The sequence below is a fragment of the Muntiacus reevesi genome, chromosome 7 (genome assembly GCF_963930625.1).
Source record: "Muntiacus reevesi chromosome 7, mMunRee1.1, whole genome shotgun sequence".
Classification (NCBI taxonomy): Eukaryota; Metazoa; Chordata; class Mammalia; order Artiodactyla; family Cervidae; genus Muntiacus; species Muntiacus reevesi.
The window spans coordinates 45,437,247-45,459,692 of NC_089255.1; the positions used below are offsets into that span (position 1 = coordinate 45,437,247).

The 22,446-nt window shown below is 38.3% G+C and overlaps 1 protein-coding gene across 1 annotated transcript; it reads right to left on the minus strand.

Annotated features, from left to right (window-relative positions):
• Positions 1-2,227: 2,227 nt before the first annotated feature.
• On the minus strand, positions 2,228-16,722 carry LACTB (lactamase beta). Its single transcript, XM_065940492.1, has 6 exons — positions 16,293-16,722; positions 15,815-15,881; positions 14,099-14,289; positions 13,438-13,789; positions 12,393-12,558; positions 2,228-3,034 (listed from the first exon to the last, which is right to left on the minus strand). Exons 1-6 carry the CDS (start codon positions 16,653-16,655, stop codon positions 2,503-2,505), a joined length of 1,671 nt encoding a protein of 556 aa, XP_065796564.1. The 5' UTR covers positions 16,656-16,722; the 3' UTR covers positions 2,228-2,502.
• Positions 16,723-22,446: the final 5,724 nt, after the last annotated feature.

Here is a 22,446-nt window from a genome sequence, read left to right on the forward strand (position 1 = left end):
CCATGTAGTGAGACACTGAGACCTCTTCCCAAAAGCCAGCAAGTGACAGAAGCCTCTTGCCAATAGCCACATGGCTGAACTATCTTGGAATTAGATCCTCTAGCCTCACTCTAGCCTTCAGGTGACTGAAAGTCCTGCTGACATCTTGTCTGCAGCCATAGGAGAGACCCTGAGCTAGAACTGCTCAGCTAAAATGCTCCCAAACTTATAAAAGAGAGAATTTTTGAGATACAGTAATTACGCAGCAATAGATAATTAATGCACATTACAGTTAAAGAAGCCAGACACAGAAGGCCACATATTATAATTGCACTTATACAAAATACCCATAATGGGCAAATGAGACAGAGACTAGATTGGTGGTTGTCAGGGCCTGGGTGTAGAGAGGAATGCCCAGCAAATGTTAATGGGTTTAAGATTCCTTTTTTGGGTGAAGATATTCTGGAATTGAATGGGCACACAATCTTGTGAATATACTAAAACCACTAAATTGGACACTTTAAAGGTTGACTTTTAAAGTATATGAATTGTGAATTATATCTGAAATACTTATTTTTTACATTGTAGATTTTGATACCTGGAAGGAGAGTGCAGCTATAACAAAAGCCCAAAATAGGGGAGTAAATTTAGAACAGTGAATAGAAGTTGGAAGGATTTTGAAAAAATTGTCAGTGAATGCCTGAGGAGCCTTGAAGAAATTGTTTAGAAGTATGATGGCCTTTGAAGAGGCTGCAGGTATGGACTTAAAGGAGAGTAAGAAAATGTTACTGGAAACTGGAAGAAAGAACATTACTGCTGTTTAGCAACACTATTGCCTGCAAGACCACAGAAAGTAGAAAATGTGCCTAATGAACTTGGTAATCAAGCTGAGATTTCCAGACCCAGTATTGACTCTTGGCTGCTTCTTGTTGCTCATAATACAAAGCAGGAGAGAGACAAGCTAAAGGAAGGGCTACTAAACAAAAAAAAAGCATCAATAACTGATGGTTTAGAAATTTCCCAGACTCTCCAAGCGACAAGAGATGCTAAAATTAAAAAATGGCTTCAAGGCAAAGATAAAATTAGGACACTTCCAGAAAACAAAACAAAAAACAGTCTAAAGATGAAATTGAGGGTATGAGATATAAGATCCTTTATGACTGTGGAAAGAAGCAAGATGGTGTCTTGAGAGCTATTTTAACAATAGGTCTTAATAGAAGTTTAACAGTGTTTTCTCCAATTATCTTAGCAGAATCACAAGTTAGAGAGGGGTTTAGTTCAAAGAGATTTGGGGGCACAGCTTCTGTTTATTAGCATGAACCCCAGTGAGATTTGTAAGGGACTCACAGAGTTTTAAAAAATTACATTAGCAGGAAAACTGTTAAGTTAGACTGAAAGGAGAATATAAAAGAGGCCTTTAGACCCTCAAACTTGTACAAGTAGGAAAGCAGGTTGTAGGACTTCCCTGGTGGTCCAGTCGTTAAGAATCTCTGCTTCCTCTGCTGGGGGCATGGGTTGGATCCCTGGTTAGGAGCTAAGATTCCACCTGTGACTTGGTGTGGCCAAAAATGAAAGCAGGCTGAGAAAGCCACTTGGATGCAAACACATGTTGCCTTTCATGAAAAGAGTAATTCAGAGGGCAGAGCCAAGAGTTTAGAGAACACAGCCAAGAGCTAAGAACTATTCTTAGGCCTTGAGTACTAATCAAGCAGCTGCCAACCTGTGTCTGGCTGGGGAGCAAATAACATCTTTAGTTCACAAATCTTAAAATCTGTGAGTGAATGAGCATTTGGGAAACATTTCCTCTGGGACCAGAAAAGCCTTTAGATGACTACAACATATGTCTGCACCCTCATTAGAGACTCTGGTGCCAGATCCATCCAGTCAAGCTACTGCTGAATTCTTGAGCTTCAGAAACCACGGGATAATAAATGTGTGTTCTTTTAAGCTGCAATAGAGAACTAATATACCATTTCTCACAATCTTGTTTCTGCTGTCTTTTTTTTCTTTTTAAAACATATTTATCTATTTGGTTGTGGCAGGTCTTGGTTGTGGCATGCAAGATCTTTAGTTGCAGCATGTGTGATCTATTTCCCTGACCAGGGATTGAACCTGGATCTCCTGCATTGGGTGCACGGAATCTTAGCCACTGGACCACAAGGGAAGGACCATCTGCTGTCATATTAAAAGAACAATATTTTGAGTCTGCTGTTGAATGAGATTTCCTCTATATTACACATTCAGAAAGTACATTTTTATCAGAATATTTTATTTCAAGAGTTAACACTTTTTTCAAAAAGTAAAAATATAGTTACTTCCCTGAGTATAAAGAACTCATCCTCCAATAAAAGACAATTACAAAAGTAGGCAATTAGAGGTACATAATTCTCTGCATTCAGTTATACTCTATTACAAATTTATTCTTTAAAATTGCGCGTATTTGGGGACTTCAATGTTTCAAAACAAAACAAAAAATCAACAAACAAAAACAAAACCATAACAGCTTGTTTTGCACCTGTGATGTTAAGGTACGTCTGATCTGTCTTTATCAAATTCCAGAGCAATCTTTAAAGCAGTGCTGTTGAGGCCAACAGACTGCATGTTACATATGATAGAAACAACTATTCCTCTCGGGGGGACCTTGTTATTTAGAGCGTCTGCATCCAGTTCTTCGGGAAGGACCAGCAGGACACTACTTGCACCCACTGCGCCCCCGGTGTGGGAGGCATAGTGCCGCTGCTTCCTGCAAGAGCCATATGTCTGCTTCTTTTCCACCACGCCCCACGCCATTGCGTATTTACCCTCTTTATCCCAAGACATCTCTGTATTAGGGACTGGCGTCCAAATCATAAGCATTGTTTCTGGTTTAAGATATCCGGGTAAAAGATTTTCATTTGAGTTCTTAAACAGCCCGACTTGGTAACCATACAGCATCGCATTCCCAAATTTCAGAAGGTCACCCACTGTAGACAGAAATCCACCACCAGCCCATTTATAGGAGTTATCCACGTAAGGTGTGTTGACAAGGCGTTTCTTTTTATTGTAAACATAAAATCTAAAATGAAATAAGAATAGTCATTAAAAATGTGATAGTCTAGTATTGACTTCATACATGAAGATGAATAGAAAAATGTATACATGAGACAGATTGTATTTCATTGTAGTGAATTTATTTTCTCAGAAAGTAACCACTAGTTTTCAGTATGATTCAAATAAAATGAAACACAAGTTACTGAGTATAGAAAGCAGATTGTTTTTTCTATTGGCAAGGCTTGCCCATACTGAGTATATGAAACTTCTAATACTGTTAAAAGATGTACTGATTAGTACACGTGATATATATTTGCCCTGTGCATATGCAGAAACACCTAATGTTTGGTAGATATTTTTAGTTTCTGGGCTCAGGGAACCATGTGCTACACGTAAATTTTATAACTAAAAACATACTATTGGGATGTTCAGGAATAAGGTTAATATTTATAAGAAGACTACATCTCATGGTTAAAAATAACATAGAAATACTATGTATAATGATGGGATGTGGTACTTTCTTGGTGTAGTGGAAGCAGTAGGAGTTAGCAAATCTCAGCCTGAATCCCAACTCTCACCCTTAATAGCTATGTTTATTTTATTTGATTAATAAACACATATATACTTCTTACTATGTTCCAGGTATTGTCCTAAGAAATATAGACATATGAACTAATTTATTCCTGTAACAATGTTAGGAGATAGGTACTATTACAATTCCTAAGGCACAGAGAATATACGTAACTTATCCAAAGCCACACAGTTTATAAGTGGCAGAACTGGATTAAAATCTAGGCAATCTGTTGCCTCTCTGCTTCCGTCCTAATTTCTAAAATGGGGACAAAAACATCTAATTTGCAGTTAGAAAATAAATGTATAAAGCATTCTGCATATTTCTGCTGCTGCTGCTAAGTCGCTTGAGTCGTGTTCGACTCTGTGCAACCCCACAGACGGCAGCCACCAGGCTCCCCTGTCCCTGGGATTCTCCAGGCAAGAACACTGGAGTGGGTTGCCATTTCCTTCTCCATGCATATTTCTAATAGGTACTTAATAAACGTTTACTCACTTAAGTATTCAACGGTTATTGATGGAACACATACTATGTGCCAGGCACCGTGTGGATGCTAGGATAAGGTGTAAAACAAAAGAGACTAACCTCATGAGGTTTCCATTCTAACATGAGGAGACTGTACCATAAACATTAGGTACATAAAATGAAATCACAAAATAAATAAAGGACACAACTCTTGAGGCTCCTGCCTTTCAAGATTCATAATAAAATGGTACTCTTGGGTTTTCAGTTTGCTGAGAGTCTCACCTGTAATGACTCTCATCTTCATCCATCCTTGGCTATTCATAAGCACAGTTAGACCTGAATCTCACCATCACTTTAAACTGTTTTATCACTAGGGTCTCAAACTCAGAAATTTCTTCCTATGACTATGACTTCCAACCCTTCCAGCTCTCCAAATGAACCTACTCTCTGCCCTCAATGGCACCTTCATCCATGCCCATTGAGTCTTCTCAATTGTCCTAGGTCTTTTAGTTTCTAGCGGTTTCCTCTGATTTTCTCTTCTAGGCTGAACTATATCATCAGTCATTTCAACTATTTCGGTTGTGGTCTTTAGTGAGGCCACATCTTTCGGTTTCTCACTGTTCTGATCTTACACTATACCAATCCATCAATCCTGAATAAACCTAGGTACCCCGGATCTACCAAGAAAGGCTGGAGGAATTCATACAACAAAGCTGACTGCTACAAATTCATACTCATGCTAAGGGTCTTTGCTGTTGTTCTCAAATCCTTTTGTTCTTTTCCTGGGTACTCCCTGGTATTGTTGTTGTTGTTGTAGTCGCTAAGTTTTGTCCAACTATTTGCAACCCTATGGGCAATAGCCTACCAGGCTCCTCTGTCCATGAAATTTCCCAGGCAAGAATATTGGAGTGGGTTGCTATTTCCTTCTCCAGGGGATCTTCCCAACCCAGGGAGTGAACCCGTGTCTCCTGCATTGCAGGCAGATTCTTTGCCGCTGAGCCAGCAGGGAAGCCCCACTCCCTGGTGTGCTCTTCATAGTTGGGACCCCCAATCTCACCCTCAGTCCCCTATCCTACTTCAGGTTTAGTCAGCAGATAACTATATTCCTTGTTTTACTGAGAAGATTGAGACCACCCAAAGTGAGCTAGAAACTCCCATCTTCATCTTAAAATGCATTTACATCATCATGCAATCTATAAAAAAAAATTCCTATTGTTTTCAAGAGTAATTCTACTACCTGCATCTTTGAACACCTCCTATCACCTCTACAACCTTGTTTCACCAGTTATACTTCCTAGATTGTAGTATCTCCTTGCAGTTTGCCCTCCAGGCAGAAGTCACAGATTGTGCCTCCTCTTCCCAGCCATTAAAAAACCGTCCAATGGTTATGAATGCAATGAGAATAAAACCCAAATTTCTCACAACGGTCTATGACATAGCCAATGATCTTCAGTAGAGGCAGGACTAGCTCCCCAAGGGAAATTGTGAGAGGCATGTTTTTTAGCTGTCACAATTATCGGATGGCTATTACTGAGACTTAATGGGGTAGGGGCCTAAGGGTCCTAAATGTCCTGTGGTGTATGGGAAAGTCCCATACCATGGTGCATTCTCCTGTATCTATATCCTGTGAAATCAACCATCCTACCAGATATTCATGTAAGCAAAATAAAATCTGTTTATAACTAGTTGAGCCTAGAACCTCCTCCATTTTACATGTAAATACAAACTACTTTTGGCACATTTTTACTCTAGGATGAATTCTTGAATGCAGCCTTTGTGAAAATTGAAGACCACACTATATTTTGCTCAAAACTTTAGCCAGAGTTAGCTACTAAGGACATGAGTTGAAGCACCAAATGCAATAAACCTGTACTGATCTGCATTTACTTGTCACATTTAAAATAATTTTACATATTAAGTTGCAGTTGACTTTGTTACATCTTTGCATGTTGTGGTAAGTAAACATTATCATATTGATACATCTATTATATACCATATTCATCTATTATATAATATTCCTTTTATTTCTTTTTTTACATTTTAGTTACAGTATTGAATATAGGTTATATGATTTCCTATTTTCATTTCAGATAATAAGGGAAGTGTTAAAACATGTTGTTAAAGTAAGGGGCAGTGGGTCTAAAGGCACTGATACTCACTGTCCAATATAATTTAGCCCTTGCTTACCTCTCTGACCTCATCACTTACAACATCTTGTCTTCCTTCATAGCTTTCCTTATTATTCATGTTTCAATTCAACTGACATGGCCTAAAACCAGTATATTTTAAATAGACCTCCCCTTAACAGCCTCTTCCTGTATATCCCAGTGTTCTGTTCTATTTTCTTCATATCAATATAGGAGATTCTTAGTTTACATTTCCATAGAATGTAAGTTTCATAAGGGCAGGAATCTTATCTACCTGGTTCATTGATATTTCTCCCATCTAGAACAGTACTAGACATCCACTGAGTACTGTGAAATATGTTGAACACGTGAAAACATCATTTGTTGGCCCAGTACTTAATGGAGACTCCTTGCAAGGCATTGGAGAGAAAAGAAAAACCATACACTGTGGCTGCTCTCAAAGGCAAACAGTCTTGTTGGACAGTTCTTAAATTTTAGAGCACCATATGAGTCGCCTGGAGATTTTGTTAAAACGTAGATTCCGCTTCAGTAGGTCTGGGGAGGGCCCCAAATACTGCAGTTCTAGCAAGCTCCCAAGTGATGCCAATATTGCTTTGAGTAACAGGTTGTGGGATGACTAGCAAGATGGATGTGAGGAATCCTGAGCACTAGTGAGAGCAAGACTTGTTGAAATGGTTCCTCACTCTGCTGGGGAGCAAGAGTTCAGTTTGACTGAAGCAAAGAGAGCTTCAAAAGGTGATGCCAGAGGATTAGACATGGGACAGGGCACACGTCACAAAGGCTTTCCTTGCCATGATAGGAATTTTGACACCTTCACCTTAGTTCACAAAATGCTCTAGTTTTCTATATGCTAAGGGGGAAAAAAACAAAACACTTTTTTCCCTTATCCTTGTTACAACTTTCAGTTTCCAATCTTTTCACTCTCATATATTGTCAAACTACACGAAACAGTCCACACCTGCTATTTTCATGCACTCACCTCTCCATTCATTCAGTTCCTTAGAATATGGCTTTCGTTCCCTCATCTCTACTAAACAGCTCTCTTGCGTGTTATCAAGGATCTTCTAATTCCCCTCATTCTAGCTTCCCTTGTAGCACTGACCCACCACATCACTGACACTCCCCACAGGCCACTTTGTGCTCTCTCTTCTAGCTCTCAGTCCCATGATTCTCCAGATCCCTCCCATCACCAGGGGTTCCAGGGTCCCAGGTCTTCTTTTCTATAGGAATTAACTACAAAACTGCAGCTGTACCACAATCCCTGTTCCAAATTTACCACCGGATTTTCTACTAGCATTAATGATTCTCAAATTTGTTTCTCAATGTTGTTTACCAGAATGAGTAGCGGGGCCTCATCGCTCCCTTCAAAATTCGTAACTCTGAAGGATAGTGGGCACATAATTTGAAAAATGACTCCTCTTTCCTCTGTCATGATTCTTGTATGTCTCCCAAAAGTCCAAGTCATAATACTGGGTGAAGCAGGAGTGACCACAGGTATATGCTCTGAACATTAAAAAAGTCTACAGAAGATCTAAGTATACTTCCCCAAGAGCCAATGATTTGATATATTGTCTTCTCATTTTGCAAAATGAACGTGTCCAGAAGTGATCTCCTCTGAACCTTCTCATATTTCTCCTCTCCATTAAGATCTTTCTTGCCTCTCTTGCCCTCAACTCTCACATTCAGTAATGACAAATCCCATCATTCAACCTTAGCTTTCTGTCTAATCTCTCTCCCTTCCTTTCATTCCTATAGCCACTCTTGTATTTTAGGTCCTTGTTACTTTTTGCCTGAACTCTGATTACACTTGTATTTCCAGTCAATCAAATTTCAAAAAAATCACATGATAGAATAATAAAAATAGGTTTCTCAATGAAAAATATATTTGTTAGCGTGATCTCCAAGTTTGTAAACTAGGAGAGACCTACAAATCTATTTTGGTTAATAATCAACTTTGCATGATACAACTTAATGCAGCATTTCAAAGCACTTACATCAAGGCTGGAAATTAAGATGACTCCTTTTAAAATAAATTCTAAGCTTTAATCTTTTGATTCATTTTTAGAGAGGACAAATTAATGACTTCTCATGAAAATAATCTTGATCAGTTGAATGATAACTTCACTATTTCAAATTCTTAAGGAATTTCTGCACTAAAAGAATGGAATTATGGACACAAGTTCTTAAATTACTGGAGTATCTTTGTAACTGAATAATTGATGGAATGATGCCAGATGACAAACAGTCATCCTGAAGAATCTCTATAGTTTCTGCACAACAACATTATAGTACTATAGAAATCTACATCTAGAAGCTTATAAATGCAAAATAATTTTAAATCCTTTTTAAATGCCTTTACAAATAATTATGCATCACTTTGTATTTTATTGCTTTAAGAAGTTAAAAAACCCATAGAATTTAACATGCGTATTATACAAACCAATCCCACTCTAACATTTAGCATTAACATGGGCTGAACCTACTACCAGAGAGTCCATAGGCTAAAGGCATAAAACAAAGCTTCACAAGGAACAATGCTTAATCTTAGAAGATACTTGAGAAAATAAAAATAATTAACAATAAAGACAATAAGAGAAGGTAAAGACCATACTTATACTGTCAAAATACAGCAAATACTTCAGAAAACATTTTATTTGATTTTGGTCCTATCCAATTATGAAAGAGATCTTCGTTGCAAGTATTATGCCAAACACAGGGAAAATATGAATAGTGTCTAATAATAAGCTAATGCATTGGCTAAGGATTCCCCCATCAACAGTGTCCTTCAGTGGCAAGAACATTCATTCCATTCCCCCCTGGGTTTTTGCTTAAAGGGTTATTTAGTTTACCTGCTTATACAGAGTATACTTGAAATACAGAATAAATGTATCTATTTGCATATACAGAATCAATGTTCCTATCCTTCAAGAAACCCCAGTTTCACTCAGGACAACAATGTACCCAGCTAAAAATGGATTTCTCTGCATTCCTTACAGCTGAATGTTGCCTGACGCTAAAATTCTGGCCAAAGAAATGTAGGTAGTATTTTGGGGTGGGATTCTGGGAAAATACCTCAAACAGGTGACAGATACTGTGAGGCACTATTTTAAAGACACACACACATTCACACAGAGAAGTGATAAAGATGATAAAAATACTTACTTCTGGGACACAGTAACTCTAAAAAGCCTAGATCAAGATAATACAAACATATTTATGATTATACCAAGGGGTCAGTAGACTAGATAACAAAGCTGCAAACTTTTGCTCGAAATTTTATTTCTTGTAAAATTGTACCATAAAACAAGTAGAAACATAAGCAATTACTAAGTTTTACTTTAAGGTTTTTTATTTTTTTTTAAACATACATCTTTGAGAAGATTTCTTTTCCTCCCTGCACTTCCACTCGAAGCTGGTGCCTCTAAGCCCTTTTGAAATAATTATTACAAAAATAAAAAAGAATCAGAGTTGAGCTTCTAGAGGCCCAAATATAAATTCTATCAAGTGAAATAAAAACAAAGAAAATGGACAGAAAATTTTCCTTTGTAACAACATTTCCTCCATTTAGTGTCCTACTTTATTTCTGTAGCCCATTTAATCTACCTAAAATGAATCACTTACTCCTTTAGCACCACTGGCCACAAGAAAAAATAAAGAAAATCCCAGAGCTGATGGAAACCTTTAACGGTAGAAATGGAAACCCACTGCCTTTTCTCAAAGAATGGGCGATAAGATGAAATTAACTCACTGTCACATGCCATGTTTTGGTATTTGTACATTACTTACTAAGAAAACAATAAACAACAGCTGACTTGCAGTCTGCACATTCATGGAGGCTTAATTTTCAGTTGAGAAAAGAGGCTCAGTGAATCTCCCTTATATAGAAGAGGAGGTATTTGTTATCAAATGCCTAGATTTAACTCAAAATAAGGTTATGCATCTATGCCAACATTACAAGAATCTTTTCTAGATTCAACTGATAACTTCAAGTGTTATTTTTTTCTTATTTTTCCAGGAGAATATAATGTGGACCTAGATGTAATAAGTATTGTCTGAAAACTACAGGTCATTTCCATTGTTAAAGTGTTTACAAATAACAAATGCTGGAGAGGGTATGGAGAAAAGGGAACCCTCCTACACTGTTTGTGGGAAACTAAGTTAGTGTGGCCACTATGGAGAAGAGTAAGGAGGTTCCTCAAAAAATTAAAAATAGAATTGCCACATGATCCAGTAATCCCACTCTTCCGCATACACTCGGACAAAACCATAATTCAAAAAGATACATGCACCCCCATGTTCATAGAAGCACTGTTTGCAATAGCCAAGACATGGAAATAATCTAAATGTCCATCGACGAATAAAGATGTGGTGCGTATACACACACACACACGATGTATATGCAGCCATGAAAAAAGAAATAATGTCATTTGTAGCAACGTGGATATAACCAGAGATTATCATACTAAGTAAAGGAAGTCAGGAAGAGAAAGACAAATACCATACGATATCACTTATATATGGACTCTAAAATACTGCACGCATGAACCTATCTACAAATCAGAAACAGACTCGCAGACATAGAGAACAGGCTTGTGGTTGCCAAAGGGGAGGTGAGGAGGCAGAGGAATGAACTGGGAGCTTGGGGTTAGTTGAGGCAAACTGTTAACATTTAGAACGGATAAACAACAAGGTCCTACTAATACAGCACAGAGAAATATATCCAATCTCCTGGGATACACCATAATAGAAAAGAAGATTAAATAAAGAATGTGTGTATGTGTATAACTGAGCCTCTTTGCTATACAGCAGAAATTAGCACAACATTGTAAGTCAACTACACTTCAATTAAAAAAAAAAGAGAACAAAACAACAACAACAAAAGCCTACAGGTCACTTAAAAATTAAAATTCATTGCTTGCTGCTAACCTAATTTCTTTTAGGTTCAAAAAATCTCTTTCAGGCTGACTTGCAATGCATATTTGATCCTTTTAAATAAGCTGATAATTTATAAATGGTAATTTAACTCAATATAACAGAAAACTGAACAAAGCTAGTATGGGGAGATAAAGCTAAAAAAACATCTACCATTTCATCTAGTCAAGTATCATTAAGTCATTTGTAAAGTGTGTTCTCTAATGGAAACTTAAAAAGTAAAAGTAACAGTGGATTTGTTAAATGTGTTGTTTCTAACCAACCAAATAATAAGAGTAAAAGGGAAAACACCATAACTGTAAAACTCATATTAGTCTTTAGTCACAAGATTTTCTTTCACTCCCTTTTTTATACATTACTAGTAAAAATTATGACAACATTTTAGCTTGATTACTTCAAAAAAATGATTTTCAAAGTTTTACAGGGGTGAAAACTGGAATATACCACTTCAAATTACCATCACCAGTAAAGGAATACAATGAATTCATGTGACTTCTGAGAGACCTGATGACTAAATGTAACCTGCGATCTTAGATTAGATCCTGCACCAGAAAGAAAAATGTTTTTCCTTGTGTTATAAAGGAAATTACTGGGGCAACTGATAAAACCTGAATAATGTCTGTAGATTTGATATAAACATTATGTTGATGTTAAATTTCCTGAATGCCCTGTTTTAGAAAATACATGTTTAAGTATTTATGGGTACCACTTAAGTATAAGGGGTACCATATTGCCAACCGATTTCCAAACGGCTGAGAAAAAAATAACATAGAGACAGACAGATAAAGCAAATGTAGTAAAATAACTAACATGTGGGAAATCTGGTTGAAGAGTATATGAAAATTCTTTGTACCAGTTTGTGTAACTTTTCTATAAGTGTAAGATAATTTCAAAATTAAAAAAATAATTAAAAATAATAAAAGGTAAATAAAACATTAACTAAAACATAAGGGATGATGGAAAATCAAACTATAGATACCCATGATGAGTACAATTTTAGTTTAATTATTCATGTGCTTAAATTATTATTGCTAACTTTTATCTAAGGAACTTGGATTACTTCATATATATATATATGTATATATATATATGAAAAATAAAATATATTTTATTTTATTTACATTATAGGTGGAAAGAGAGACATGAAGAAAAGCTCCCAAAATGTGGCAAGTTGATTATGGCATGGAGACAAGCAAAGTGTGACTTTAAATTGATAACATAGTGTGAAGACGCAATATAGCCAGACATACCAGAAGGTAATCATTTACCTTGCTCTATTGTAAATCACTGGCTCATTTTCCTCCTGCACAGTTGTCAGCATATCCAAGTCATGGAATATTTTCTGCATATAGTCCAAATATTTATATCCTGAAGCTCTTTCTACTATGGCTGCCAATAGGGTATAGCCAAAAGTTGAATACAAAAACTGACTACCTTGAGACATCATTGCAAAGGGGAAAAAAAAAAAGAAAATGCTTCATTATTATTCAAAAACACACAAAATATTTTCCTACTGAAAACTGGCACTTTTTAAAAACTAGAATATTTTACTTAAGCATTTAGATGAAGATCATGGATGATATATTAACAAATTTAGTCAACTTTGCAATGGCCCTGCTTATTCCATGTCTGAAACACAAGAATGTTAATAAAATGATCGATATATTTATTAGTCTTTTTGTTTTCTTTGCCATGCCCCGGCCAGGGATTGAACTCCTTGCCCTTTGCCATAAAAGGGTGGAGTCCTAACCACTGGACCTCTAGGGAATTTCCACAAACCACTTTTAAAATGAAAATGGAATACAAGGACATAAACCTGCAATAAATTTAAAGATAAAGTGGTTTTGGCAGGCATCACACCAAAAAACACAAAAAAATTATTTTTATAGAGCAGATTTTTAGGAAATAAAATTAAGCTGGGGTATGCTAATTTCTTTAAGAAATGAACGCATAAAACAAATTGAATAATTTAAATATTAAATACTAACAACATACAAAAAATCAGCAGTGCTTCATCATGCATGGTCCAAATTTTATTTGGAGGGCTATTCGAACACCTTATTTTTTTCCATGAATATCCTGATACTGAGAACCCATTAAATGTCTAGGTAGCCTCCAGTGAAGTTAAAGCAAACAACTAACTGCCTGAATGTTAGGCTTTGTTAAGAACTATAGACAACAAAGGCAAGCATCTAACAAAACCATGCCATCATCAGCCACATTGAATGCATTCAGGATGGTATCATTTTGGAGTTTCTGAAAATTAATCATTCAATAATGATGATTTTGTAAAAAGAAGAAATTAACACTCACCAGGTTTGAAGAACAAAGGGTCATTTTTAAATAATCTTAGAGATTCAATTGAATTTTCAAATTTTTCTTTCAAATATAATTCACCTTGTTCAAAATCATTCTTTTTCTTGCAAGGTTTTGAATTTCGGCCTTTGGTTTCACTATCTTGCTCTACCTTGGCTTTAGCAATGTCATTCTTTTCATTGCTTTTGCCTCCTTTTTCTTTTAACTCTTTTTCTTGGTCAGATTCCATCATCCCTTTCATCATCTTTAAGGCTTTATAAGCTTTCTCTTCTTTCACCTTTTTCATGTCCTTTTCATAATGACGAATTCCACTTAAGTGGGAAATCAATAATCTTGTTGTAACAGACACCTAACAGTAAAAAACATGAAAATTCAACTATGATATTAAACTGCATAATAAAAAGTCAGTAGCCTTGGAATAATGTTTCAGCAATATTTTCCATTTTAAGCTGCTGCTATCATGTACACATCTTTAGCCTCAAATTTCAGAAAAATATCCACTCAGTTATTATCAGGATAAAATAAAACTTTAATCCATTAACAACAACAACAAAAAACTTTAATCCATTAACAAAATTTAAAAATACATCAAAGAATCTTATGAAACCTTTTAAACCACTTAGATGTCATTAGAAAAATGAACTATGAGCTTCATTACCTTTTCACCTTCATATTCTTTTTCTGGGAATTCAGGAACATAATGTTGAACTGGAATATCAAGATCCAGTTTCCCTGCTTCCCACAGTTTGGCAATAGCAACCATTGTGAGGCTTTTGCTGATACTAGCAATTCTCATAACTGTCTCTGGCTTGCATGGTACACGGTTCTCAACGTCAGCATAACCTAAACCTTTGGGAGAAAAAAGCAAAAAGTCATAATAGGTCTCATAGTCAAAGTAGTCTTCAAAAACTGAAATAATACTATCTTAAAACATTCTATGTGCTTATCAAAAGAAAAAGCTATTCCACTTGCATAATTAATCAAAACTGAACATATAAGGGATGAGTCTTAGCAATACTGACAACAGTAGGCCTAACAATTTAACCTTATAACAAGACTGAAATTGTACCCTGTGCAAAACAGTAATGTTATGATTCAGTCACTAATGCTTAGCTTATCTAAACAATTTGGTTATTCCATATTTTAAATAAATTACATTCTTTAAGGAAAACATCATTGTTCTTCAGATTATATTTATTCTTGATTTTTTAGTGAGTTTATACAAAATCCCTTAAAAAGACTAATAAAACAAACGTGAAAAGATGCCCCAGAAAACCAATCAAGCTGATCAATTAAATTCAGCTGTAGGTCAGAAGAAAACTAAGAAGAACTCATGGGTCACAGAGTCAGACATGACTGACTGAATAACAACTAATTTAAATAAAGCTCCTTCTAGGAAATATTTTAAGTTTGGTTTCATCTTCCGTAGGATAAAAGTGTTGCAGTCTAAGATATATAAATAACTTAGACCTGAAAAGAATGAAAAGGTATAATTATTTTCACCTGTAAATGTTATGTAGATTATGCAGAAAAATATTTGCATAAAAACAAAGCCCTCACCTACAGGGCTGACATTTATATAATTTTTACTATAATACCTTTCATAAATGTTGATTGGGCTACGCTTAAACTTGGACAAGGAATTGTTTTTCTTTAAATTCAAAACCTTACTGCTCCTATCAACTTCTAAAAGTACTCCTTCCTTTAAATGATGTTTGAAACAACATTTCCTAAAAGCTGGGTTTCTAAAAACCTGCTGTGATGAGTTGGACCAATTTGTGCACAATGGAAAAGTAAATCAAATTACAAAATTCTTTGATAAAAGTATCATAAAAAGTAGAAATCTATCTTCCCAAGTTGCTAGCTTTTTGTCTGAAAATATAGCTGACACCCCTGTATAGTCAAAAACAAAAACAAATAAAGTAGACTGTAAACTCATTGAGGAAAAGGAATCATGTATATTCCCAGTTCTTAGTACTGTGCATTTTACACAACGGAGGATTCAATAAATTGTTGACTGAATTAAAAAAGAAAAACACTACATCCTTATTCAATCATAAGGGTTATCTACAAACGTGCAGTTAACAGACTGTTTTACACACAACTTTGAAAGCAATAAATTCAGCATTTTAAGAAAGTGGGGGTAAAAACAAAGCATCTTTAAGACTCCAATTTATTCATCACAGTCACATTTTAAATCTTGCTATTCTATTCCAACACAGAATAAAGTCCAATTCTTTATTCTGTTAGGCACTTTTCTCTAAAGTATGTATCCCACTTCATAGGATTCATTCTGAACAGTAACACATCAAGATTTCTTTCATTCACCGACTGGCAGAAAACAAGCCAATAAATAAAGCTATTCTGAGTCTACCTTCTGACCAGACTTCTTTTCCATCTACAGAGACTCCAACTACGATGCCCGGTGCGCCCACCTCATCCTAAGAGCCAAGGGGAAAGCACAGTTCAAGAGCACAGTTGAAGACAGGCCGAAATCCGCCGCAGGTCCGCCTGCGCCTTCCTCGAGGGCTTCCCTCGGCCCCGCCCCACCACGCCCCCTCGGTCCGGGCCCCGCCCACCTCGGCGCCAGCTGGCCGGGCGCTAACGGTGAGGGGTGTGCCTGCCGGGCACCCTGAGGGGGAAGGGGCGGACCTTGACCTCCGCCCCGACTGGGGCAACCTCCCAACAGCTTCTGACCAAGGCCGGGAGAACGGGAAACGGGAAGTCTTTCTCGCCACCGGGCTGGGGTCCGCTCGCCCCGAAGGATAACCACCAAGGGGGCTCATTATTCCGGGGTGACGCCGGGGGTGGGGCGCCGGGTTCCCGGCTGCCTACGCCCCCGGTCGCTCCACCTTGATCCTGTGCAGGAGGTCGCGGCTGCTGTCGATGGCTCTGGCGAAGTGCCTGGCGTGCGGCGGCGCCGGGGTCTGCGGAGACCACAGGGCGAGTGGCTGTTCCTGCGGCTGCAGCGGCTCGGCCTGAGGCGGCGCCTCGGGGTCGAGGGCCGCGGCAGGTGGCGCGGGGGATGCGCCCCTCAGCCCGCCGGCCAGCTTCACCCCAAGTGCCAGCCCCAGCCCCAGCCCGAGGCCCCCGACCCACCCGGGACCGAGTGGCGGCAGCCCGGCGCGCTGATGAACCGCACGCCGCCCACAGCCCCAGGCGCAGCCTCCGGTGGTCGCAGCCCTGGCCGTCACTGCTGACAGAAGCCGGTACATGGTGTCTCTGGCGAGCCGGCAGCTTCAGCGCTCCCGCAGGCCGGGCTGGCGGCTGAGGCTCAAGGAAGGGATGGGAGGGGAGGGGAAGGGAGGGGGGCGGTGACTGCGCTCAGGCCCTAGCAGTCAAGGCCCGATGGGCGGAGCGCCGATAGCATCGAGTCCTTCCTCTTTTCCTTTTTTAACTTTGTCTTGTCTCTTTCTCGATATTTCTTCATCTTTCTCCCTGCCCTCCAGTTTCCCCTCCTCTGCCTCCTCTTAGATCCGGTGTCGCCTCCTCAGAGAAGCGTTCGTAGGCCCCGTCCCTAGGAGCTCTCCCCACACCTGGAGCCCCAATGCGCACAACACTTTGTTTCACTCAACTAATCTGATTTCTTACCAGGCCGAAAGTATCATGTAATTTGTAGTTAGCTATGATCTCTGACAGCTGTAGATGATCAGAGGTTCTTGTGAAATAAGAAACCTAACCTCAAGTTACCATAAAATGTAAAAGGTGTATAATCCTAACAACATTTAATGAGATGTTAATTTCAAAGATAATTAAACATTTATTACTTTGGGATATATAATTATCTTTTATATATTACATATTACCTATAGTATATTTTAAATATTGTAGTATTTTTAAAATAAAAATATTTAATATTATGTATTAAATCTATTTAATATTATTTTATGTATTAAATTATTTAAATAAATAATAAATATATTTATATATTTCCCAAAGATTTCTGAAAGCTTGTAAGCCTTAGCACTGGGGCAGCATACACAATGTATAAAATGAGCCTGTTTTTCCTTACATGTGGAATTTGTAGAGAGAATTCACAGACTTGACAAGCTATTGTGAAGAGAAAAAGTTGTGGACATCTTGAAAAAATGAAAGTGTTAGTCGCTCAGTCATGTCCGACTCTGTGACTCCATGGACTGCAGCCCACTAGGTTCCTCTGTCCATGGAATTCTCCAGGTAAGAATACTGGAGTGGGTTGCCATTTCCTTCTCCAAGGAGCTTCCTGACCCAGGGATCAAACCTGGGTCTCCTGCATTGCAGGCAGATTCTTCACCATCTGAGCCACCATTTGGCAGCCCAAACATCTTGAGCTAATATTTAATTTTAAGGAAAAGGCAATAATAGTAAGCACCTCTAGTCAGAAGATACTGGAGCTAAATAATTATATAGTGATGGGCTGTTTATAAAGCCTACAACCCTGAAGAGACCAGGGTATCCTAGGACCCAAAGGTTTTTGCAGTGAAACTCACTGAGGACCCTGGAGCACCACCTGCTGTTAGAGTGGACTGGGTGTACTCTGGCAGGATGGTATTGGAGGTTCCTGTTATAGGGGACCCCGCTACTCCAAGCACATCTCAGTGAGAGAGAAAAGTACAGAGAATGTAAAAGACATAGCCAATAGTGGTTACAATAAATTCTCATTTTATCATTCTTTTAAAAATTATACTCTATATGTTATGCACTCTTCACCTCTCCTTGAATCAGAAGCACAGAGCCATATAGAGAGCAAAAGCCAAGATCCTGATGGACTTCTACAGTTTTAGAAGTAGGAAGAGGCCACTCAAAGTATGGCTTCTGTGAAGGTAATGCAGAATAGATGTTCTCCGTGAAAATCAAGGGCCTAGGAGGCAACTTAATCAAGCAACTGGCAGACATGGTGGCAGGGTTTTTACTATCACTGTGAGGCAGGAGCCTAGAGCTCCAATATTTCAGCTGTCTCTGGACTGGGAGCCACAGAAACCAATAGAAGAAAAGTAAACCACGAGATGGAAGAGGAGTGGGATGACAGGAAAAGCAGAGGAAGGCAAAAGAAGAAGGGAATTTTTCCACTAAAAGTAAACCTGCAAACCAACTTTCTGAAACACATGAGGAAAATATTTTTAAGAAAGACTGGCACCAAAATCAGTAATCAAGAAGTGAAATCAGCTCAGGCAAACGAAAGCATTAAAATCATCTACAGGAAAAGAGAAAAAAGGGGAGACCTCTCTGGTGGTCCAGTGGATAAGAATCTGCCTTCCAATGCAGGACACACAGGTTTGATCCCTACTCAGGGAACTAAGGAGAAGGCAATGGCAACTCCAGTGTTCTTGCCTGGAGAATCCCAGGGATGGGAGCCTGGTGGGCTGCCGTCTGTGGGGTCGCACAGAGTCGGACACGACTGATGGGACTTAGCAGCAGCAGCACGGAACTAAGATCCCACATGCTGTGGGGCAACTAAGCCCACTGACTTCAACTACTGAGCCCATGTCCCACAACTAGAGAGAAGCCCGCGTGCTGCAAGGAAGATCCTGCATGCTGCAACTAAGACCTGACACAGTCAGGTAAAAATACTTAAATTAAAAGAAAGAATAGAAGCCATTCACTGGTTAGACATGGATTAATAGAAAACAAAAGGTTTTTTCAAAGAATTCTCAGAGAAATGAATTATAATATTCACAAACAAGGAATTATGAAATAAGACGTGAAATAAGAACATAAGATGAAAAAGAACTTATCAGAAATCATAAAAATAAAAAATCATGAGAGCTTTAGAAAGAGTATCTCTTCCTGAGTTGGAGGTACACATTTGCTGAGCTGTCTCTATCCAAGGTCAGTTTGTGTTTTTCCTCTAGTGTTTATTTTTGCAGGCTAATTGTCTCCAGATGCTATTCTTCCTATCTCAAGGTTTCCAGGCCTCAAACTAGCTCTAAGAACTGGATATAGTACTCAAAAATCTACCAGTAAAGTGAGACCATCAGTTCCCATTCTCTGGACAGTTACCTTTCTTACCAATTGTCTCACAGCATTTCCTCATTATGAATTTGTTGTCAGCAATCAAATTTTTATATAATACAGGTAGTCAAACCCAGCTTCTCTTCCATAATCAGGTACTTGCAAGATTGATTTAATATGTATCTTTATTCACCTTTATTTTATTGGTTTTGACTTTGTAGTTCTGGGTATTATTTTCATCTGAATTATGGCAAAATAAACCTTTTGACTCTCATGTTATCTGCAAACATGGTACAGGCAAACTTTCTAATTCAAAAATACTGAAAAAGGCTCGACCTTAGATAGGATCCACTAGGACACCAATGGAAACTTCTCTCCAGGGGATCAGAGGTCCACTCGCCAGTACTCTTTTGATATGGTTGTTCAAACAAATGGGAGCTCATCATTGCTATTCTGTGACCCACTACTGTGTGGTATCCTGAAGATAATAATTCTGTTTCCTCCTCTTTTTTCCCCTCTTCTGAATGTTTCTCATTGACCTCAGGTTCTTGACCTCAGGTTCACTGAAAGCTTTTTGTAAGCCCTATTTTACTCATGCAACACATATTTATGGATATCTGCTCTTTGTCAAAGTTGATATCGAGATTACAATGGTGATGAGAAGAGACACAGTCTCAGCCCTCCTGAAACTCACAGGCTGGAGGGTAAGGCAGTCATCAGTCACATAAACACAAAAATAAAGGTAAAATCCTAACTATATTAAATGCCGTGTAGGAGAAATGCAGTGTGTTGAGAGTTTATAATGGTGAAATTTCATCTAGTCTGGGAGATTAGGCTTTCCCGATTAAGTGAAATTAGATCTAAAATGTTAAATAGAAATTAATTTGGTTAAATAAGGGCAGAAAGAAAGAGGAAGTGTTCCATGCACACATCAGTAAGTCCTAAGGCCCTGTGGTGGGAGAGAGGAGGTTTCAAGAAAGGAAGTAAAAGATAACCATGGAAACTGGCATGGAGAACTAGGGAAAGTGAGGTAAGGGATGAGGCTGCAGAATGACCACTCGGGAACTTATCTCTCTCCCCCTGTCACTTCCTTCGAAAAAGGAATTCTCTTCTAGAGCAGCTTCTTATCCTGCTCTAGCATATACTCTAATATGTAGTATTATGAAATACTATTTATTTTCTTGGCTTAACATTTCAGGTTTACTTCATCATTCATATTCTGTGCTTTGGTCATAAGTATTACTGTTAATCAGCTTCCTGTTCCACCTTCCAACCCCAAGAATTACTGAGTTACTTCCTCCTTCACACTGATACTTTCTTTTTCACATTTGTTCCTCATACTATCTGGCTTAAAAATTTTGTTTCAGTGGCTTTTTCTTTTACCCCTTAAGTTTTCTATAAGGATACACTTTGGTTTTTTTAAAGTGTTTTTTAAAAAATTTATTTATCTATGGCTTTGCTGGGTCTTCATTGCTGTACGTGAGCCCTCTCCAGTTGTGGCGAGCGGGGGCTACTCTCCAGGTGCAGTGTGCAGGCTTCTCACCGCAGTGGTTTCTCTTGTTGCAGAGCATGGGCTCTAAGTGCGTGGGCTTCAGTAGTTGTGGCGCACAGACTTAGCTGTCTCTCGGTATGTAGGAATTTTCCCGGACCAGGGATTGAACCTGAGTCCCCTGAATTGGCAGGCAGATTCTTTATCACTGAGCCACCAGGGACGCCCTGAGCATATATCCACTTTGGATGGTAGCTTGGGAGTATCTATTAGCTATTAATCATGCTTATAATTCATGACCCAGCAACACCATTTTTAGGTTATATATTCTAGAGCAGTGACTTCCCAAGTATGGCCCTAGCATTATTAGCATTGCCTGAGAACTTGTTAGAAATGCAAATGCTCAAGTCCCACTCAGATCTACTAAATCAGAGTGGTGAGTGGTACTCAGCAAATCAGTGAGTTTAAAATCCCACCAGCTGATACTGATACAAGCTAAAGTTTGAAAAAAATCTACTCGAAAGAAATATCTGCACACATTGAATCAGATAAATTTCACTGTTAGAGCAAGTATTTATTTAGCTCACAGGTCTCCAGGTTGGCAACGTGGGATGGACTCAGCTAGGCAGGTTCTGATTTCCTCTGGCTCAGTCCCGTGCTGAGATAACTGGGGGTTGGCTGGTGTAGGATGCTCTAGGCTGACACAGCTCAACTCTGTTCCATTTGGTCTCTCTTTCACCAACAGGCTGGTCTGGGTTTATGCATTCACTTGGTGCTTGGACAAAGCTCCAAGAGATAGAAAGCAGAAGCATTCAAGACCTCTTGAGGTCTAGGCTTGAAATTGGCACACTGACATGCCTTCCACTGGCGGAATTAAGTCCAAGGTCATCCTAGATTCAAGTGGAGGAGAAAAGGACTTTATCTGTTGGGAAGAGCTGCAAAATCATATTGCAAAGTGTGTGGATACAAGGAGGGTAGAGATTGTGACTTTTTTTTTGCCATCTTCTACATGTGTGCATATAGAAACAACATAAGGATGTTTATTGCAGTATTTTTGATGATAACAAAACAATGAAAACAACTTAAGTATCCTTCAGTAAGGAGATGGGCAAATTGTGGCACATACATTCACTGAAAGGAATGAGCTAGGTCTCTTTCTAGGTCAACAAGAAAAAATAAAAGACTTTTTTTTGAATGAAAAAAGGGAACTGAAGAGCAATTTGTAAGACTAATACCAGTCATATATTTTTCAAACCTATACAATATTACATATTTCTGGTGGTTTCATATGTTTGTGGAAATATTAGCAAGGTATATACATCTAACATACTAGTGACTATTCTTGGAGAGTGGAAAAGTAGGCAGTAATTCAAAGTGGTAGTCAGGATATTAGTTTTATCTGTTATGTTCTCATGTAAAAAATACACTTATATGTATTCTGTGAAATTAAAAACTTAAAACAAATTTCACTAGCAGCTCATTTCTGGATGAGTCTCTTCTTGACAATGTTCTTTCAGGTCATTATGAAGATTCTGTCATTCACTCAGTCACATTTAGTGAAGACTGCTGTGTTCTTTGCACTGTAC